Source organism: Panthera tigris, chromosome C1 (genome assembly GCF_018350195.1).
Source record: "Panthera tigris isolate Pti1 chromosome C1, P.tigris_Pti1_mat1.1, whole genome shotgun sequence".
In the NCBI taxonomy this organism is placed as follows: Eukaryota; Metazoa; Chordata; class Mammalia; order Carnivora; family Felidae; genus Panthera; species Panthera tigris.
Window position 1 is genome coordinate 210,967,520 of NC_056667.1, and position 6,000 is coordinate 210,973,519.

Sequence of the window (6,000 nt, forward strand, 5' to 3'; positions counted from 1 at the left end):
GGGGATAGATGTGGAAGGCGTGGTCATCCAGCAGAGTGGAATGAACAGGGGACACAGGACAGAGCCCCAAAGATTTCCCATCATTCCAAGTGAAGAACCCGAACAAAAAGAGACAGAGGGTTAGGGAAAAAATCCAAGAGAGTGGAATATCCTGGAACAAAGTATGAAGAGTGTTTCTAGAAGGAAGAGGTGAAATGGTGCCCCCTGTCACTGGTCCCCTTCCTCATCACCATCAAGAGACCCAACCATATCACTGGGTTGGCCAGTCCCCAAGTCTGTGCACTATTTTGTACCTAGATTGTCACATGAGGACATAAATCCTTCTTCCAGTCCACAGTGTAGACAGGATATTTTCATCTAGGTGTAGAACTGCCACCCATTGGATGAAATGTTCCCCCACCATGCGGCTTTCCTCAACTGGTTCTCTTGCTTCCCAGGTGGTCCCAGGAGAGTATTCAGGTGTTCATCCTCTGGGCATTTCTCCAGCACAGACACACCACCTTCTTACATAGAAATTATAGTATGTAGGGGTTCACGCGTTATTGCCACATAGATTATCATACACACACGCGCGCGCGCAACACAGGAGGAAAAAAGTGTGATTTCTTTTGCCCATCAATGGGCTCATTCCTTGACCAATTCTTATTTTGGTCTATTAATTCTATTGTTCTTAACATGTTTGTTACTCCAAAATACTTAGATACAAACACTATCAAATGTTTAACTTCACTAAATGAAATTAAATCTGGCTAAAGGTCCCACAGATTGAGGTGAAAAATCCAGCATCAGCCAATTTTGTGGACCCCTCCATCTTCCTTATATACAAAAACACCAAATCTTCTATGTGCTCAGAAAATGAGGGTAAGGCCTTGGGCTTCAACAGTGGCAGTTGCTGGTAGGACCCTCCCTGGCCATTTGGAGGTAGCACCTCCGCACCTTACATGCCGAGCTGAGTCATGGGTATCTTCCCCCAGGCTCCCAGAACCAAAGAGCTCTGGCATCCTTCTGGTCATCTGTGCCCATGTCTTTCCAACCCAGAGGTACTGCCACAGGCCCAAGGACCCTCCAGGCATAGAGGCCATAGTGCAGGAACTCCTTCTCAGGTCCTTCAAATCATGGGAAACTTATGGCCAAGAAAATGGGATGCAGTGTTATGTCATAAGTTTAATCCATTACATTAAACTCTAGATAAATCACTCTTCAATGAGTCAATGTAGATGATGTAATGTAGACAACTAGATAAGACACTGTATTATATTCACCGTATTACATTTATTTGTTAATAAATTTCTCAGGTTATCTTTAATCCCTCATTTGTTGTTGTCGTTGCTAGTCTGTATCAGAATCTCTGCCTTCATAAAGAAAACTGTAATGGTCTAATAACCACCTCCTCCCAAACTTCACTGCAGACCAGAATGTCTTCTTTTGAAATTCTCACTCAGTGTTGTTCCTTAATATTTTGAGGACAGAAATTTGTGTCACCTTGGTACAAGCAAAGGCCATGTGTTCTAAAGCCCCATGTGTTGACCTTCTGGGGACTTACTAGTCCCAGTGATGTCTACATTATCTCCCCTTCCAGCCGGAAAACTCAAATGAATGTGAGGTGTGCGGTGGACACGGGATGCTGTTCTGCTGTGATACTTGTTCAAGGTCCTTTCATGAGACATGCCACATCCACCCTATAGATGCTAAAAGGTTGGTGAGACCTGGCCCCCTCTTGCCCTTCCTTCTTGTGGCACAGCTCCTCCCACCATGTGCATTCATCCTGCAAAGTTTGACTCTGGTTGTATGTGTCTTGATGCAGAGGGACCAGAGTCTTAAAGTGTCAGGATCCAGAAATATGGTCCAGAGCTGTTTACTACTGCCAGAAGCAGCAGATTAATGGGAAGCAAAAACTCTTCAAGTGGTTATTCAGTGTAATAGAAAGAGATGTTACCCCCACTCCCCCCACCAGGTCCCAGACCCATGAACTTTGATGGGGGTGACGACACCATACATTAGCTGTTGGTTTAAAGAACGTACCTGTGATGGGAACATTAAAAAGTTGACAAATCTGGGGTTGTGGTGAGCCTTCAGAAGGCCATTTATACTGTATTCCTTTGCTCTAAAATCCCAGCAAATGTATCTTTGGCCAGAGCTGATGGTATGTTGGATAACACGGAGACTAATAAGGCATTCTGAAAGTGGTAGTGTGAGCAGAATTGCTATGGCCAAGGAGGATGGATGATTTCAACCAGGATTGTGTCTGTCCCTATGAAGACAGAGCATTGTCCCTTCATAATGGGAGAGTCTAATGTAATCTACCTTCTTCCAGGTAGTTCCCAGGGAATGGTGTCATCTCAGAGATTCAGCATAAAGCTCTGTAGTTGGGCAATCTGCAGAGGCAGAAGACAGGTCTGCTTTACTGTTGAGCCCATGTATAGTCCCCGACCTCACACCATGGATATTTGATAGTGGGCCCCTCAAGCAAGCACTGGGGTAGCCAGGGACAGAGGCAAATGGCATGTCTAAGAAGGATCACTGTATCCACTTGATTATCGAGAGCTCTTCAGCACAGGTCGCCTGGCAGAGAAGAATGGAGAATGAATCTAGAGGAATATGGCAGATGTCTGGCACTACTCTGTTCATAGATTTCCTTTCCAAGAAATTTCTGCAGCGCAGATTCTAGGCACAGATATGGCAATGCCAGACGAGAGGATGCCTATAGCTCTGTGGTCTTGTGCTAATTCAGCAACGTTGAGAAACAAGAGCTGGTTTCCTGATTTTTACTACGGTCTGATGGCTTACTGAAGCCCAAGACTCCAGCGCTGAAGGTACCAATTTCCAATCCTCACAGGGCTCATTACTGAGCCCACAGTGGCTCAGATGAGAACTCTTAGTTTTGAGGTGAAAGACCATCACCCACCACGGCATCTCACTCAACAAACGGTCGGTCCTGGTACCACAATTAGTGGGAGGGGTGCCTGGCAAGGGTGCCCAAATGGGGCTCTCGTGCAAAGGAGTGTCCAAAAGAGAAGCTGGATAAAAGGTGGAAACCACCAGTCATTCCTGAACAGAGGGCTTCAGCAGCTATAGAAACAGTGGCTGATTCACAGAGCACCTACCTTTGCTGACCTTATGCCCAACCTTCCAGGGACCCATGGAGTTGCATCATCTGCAGGGTAAAAGCTATTATGGAAAGGTACCCACAAAGCCAGGTATGTCACCAGGAGTCAGAGGTACTGAAGAGGCGGATGCTGCCTGAGGAGCAGTTGGTGAGTTGAAATGTAAACCTGAAGTCTCCTCCTTGCTGTTGACTTGAGAGAAGCAACACAGTCTTGCAGGGGCTGGAGGGATGGTGCCCAAGGGTGAACTGCTGTTCCTTGCTGTGCTTTGATCACATGACCTAACACTAAAGTTTGTATTCCAAAGAAAATTCCCATTCCATGTTTGTTTCACAGACCACAGGTCTGGGAGCTGTGCATTCTGTCCGAGCATATGTACACCTCATTCTCTCTAAGCTGCTTTTTACTTAAAATCTCCTCTATCTTTTGCAGAAATGTGAGTTTGTCCTTTTGAAGGTCTACTCCTGTTCAAAAAGCTCCTTTTTTGCCTCAAAACCGCATTATGTAAGTAACGGCAACAAAGCCCCAAACTGGCATTCTCAAATTTGTGAGATGAATCCAGTGGGTACCAGCGTTATCTTTCGTCTTATTGATGGATATCTGGGTCAGGTTACTCAGCCCTTGGCCACTTAGGCCGCTGTCACAAGGTACCACACACAGGGCGGCTTAAACAGCAGATGTTTAGCTTTCACATTTTTACTTTCATTCATTTCTCAGCTGGAAGTCCAAGATCAGGGTGCCAGTGTGATCTTACAGACTCCCAACTTCTCTTTGTGTCCTCACAAGGTGGAAAGAGAGGAAGAGAGCTGTCTGGGGTCTTTTTATAAAGGCACTAATCCCCTTCATGAAGCCCACCCTCACAATCTAATCATCTCCCAAATCCTCACCTCCTGACGCCATCACAACGGGGGTTACAGGATTTCAACCCAGGAATGAGGGGGGTGAGGGGGAGGTGGGGAGGGCACAAGCCGTCCATCTGTAACAGCGGGTAGACTGGGAACAGTGCTAATAGCCTGTCCTTTGGCACTTTGACCAACAGGGTCGAGAGGCATCTCATGGCCTGAAAAAGCCCATGTGGCTAAGCAAAATCAAGAAAAAGCTGAATATGAAACTGTACATCCGAGTGGAGGGGTTCGTGCGGGACATGAGCCTCATCTTTCAGAACCACAGGGCATTTTACAAGGTGAGCGGCTCCCAGGGCGTCCCTCTTTCTGTCTTAAAGCCACTCTGCCTTTCACGGTCTTGTATCAGGGAAATGTTGCAGTTTCCCTTATCGTGTGGCCAGCCCACACAAGTACAAATTCTGGAAGTATTCTAAAAGCCCCGTGGTCTAAGGTGGGGAAAATTATAGCAAGCCAGAAGGTGTCTTTGCAAACATGACCTTGGGACCTCATAGTTTACTCACTTGTAGATACTCAGTTTTTGCCCACAGAGAGCAGCAGACTGATGACCTGCTTCCAGAAGAAATGGAAACGCATGTTTTCCTGGACCTGGGTAGCTATGTGCGTGTCCCAGGAGTCTCCACCTTTGTCCCGGGTTCCTACGCTTACTCGGCCTAACTAAGGGAGCCAGTGGAGGGAGACCGGGTGCCGAGGCACAGACTCTGCCCGAGCACAGTTTGCTCTTGCCACTGTGCACCTGCCTGCTGGTATCCGGCCTCTCTGGGATGTGCAGGCAGCGGCCGCCCCCTCACACCCGGGCAAATGCCTATTTCCATTGGTTCCCAGGGCTGCAGTCCGGACGCAGAGCATGGGAGGCTGCTTCCAGACAGATCCCTCAAGGCCATGGTGCCAGGAAGGGCATCCCTACAGGCGCCAGGCCTCCCAGATCACTCCCTTGCTAGAAGTGTGTTGTAAAAGGCAACTAGTGTCTCTTTTCTCTAAAGGAAGATACCCAATCACATTTCTCAAATTTCAAAATCCTGGATTTCTTTATATATGAATTTTTTAGGGCTGTATCAAAAAAGTAATAAACAAGGAATATCTCAAGGGGTGAAGGAGGAAAGGGGACATCATGAATCTGCCTTCAACATTTCCGTACCACCGTGGTCATGCAAGGCATAGGTGCTATGTGAGAAAATCGAACAACTAGAATTTTGGGGAAAAAAATGAATCAATACGTTTCTGATGAAGAATTAGACTATAATACAGTACAATTTTTTGCATCTCTGAGAAGAGATGATCTCTGAGAGAAACGATCAAGTTATCAGGGAACATAAGCTACTCTTAACTGTATTAATTCTCACTTAACACGTGGGATCGTCTAAAATGAAGCCTGGATTGTATGAGACAATGAGAACCAAACTCAGCAGCAATGGTTACTCTTGTTTTTGTCTTTGCTTTTCCAGAACAACCAGAAATTCATCAGACTGGGAAGTCAAGTAGAGGACGTATTTCAGAATAATTTCAGAAACACCTTTGCAATTCAGGAAAGAAGCGAGAACAGTTCTCAGTTGGAGCCCCCTCTTTTATAAAGTAGCCCATCCCCCCCCTCCATCGTTAGCAACTACATGATAAAGCGCTGTGGTCAAAATGTGAACACTTTGCCTGTTGCTGTGCAAAAAACTTTTTCAAACATATTTTTTGTGGCCATTTCCACTCATTTATTTTTCTAAATAAAATCTAAAATTATCCTGTCAAGTTATCTTATTGAATAATTTGGAGCGAAATTTACAATAGAAAACGTTGGGTCTTTCCACAAAGGCTCATCTTGTGTGCTTCCATTTATTGGAATCTTGAAATAGGTCCTTAAGTAAAGTTTTTCACCTCTTTTCTCCTCTCCACACAGGACTTATCTGTTTCTTTCTTTCCTTTTTTTTTTTTTTTTTTTTTTTTACACTCTCAGGTAGTTAATATTTTTTCATGTTATTGTGAAAGTGAACTTTTCCCCCAATATA

At 45.4% G+C, this 6,000-nt stretch overlaps 1 protein-coding gene across 5 annotated transcripts in view; it reads left to right on the top strand.

Moving 5' to 3' along the window:
* SP100 (SP100 nuclear antigen) overlaps positions 1 to 5,771 on the top strand; it is a 99,455-nt gene extending 93,684 nt beyond the window's left edge. For all 5 annotated transcript variants that reach the window (XM_007082947.3, XM_007082944.3, XM_007082945.3 and 2 more), the window contains 5 exons: positions 1,580 to 1,695; positions 3,134 to 3,254; positions 3,537 to 3,608; positions 4,144 to 4,287; positions 5,452 to 5,771. In XM_007082947.3, the coding sequence (XP_007083009.1) occupies positions 1,580 to 1,695; positions 3,134 to 3,254; positions 3,537 to 3,608; positions 4,144 to 4,287; positions 5,452 to 5,577 (579 nt within the window). In that variant the 3' untranslated portion in view covers positions 5,578 to 5,771. The remainder of the gene's footprint in view (positions 1 to 1,579; positions 1,696 to 3,133; positions 3,255 to 3,536; positions 3,609 to 4,143; positions 4,288 to 5,451) is intronic.
* The last annotated feature ends 229 nt before the right edge of the window (positions 5,772 to 6,000 follow it).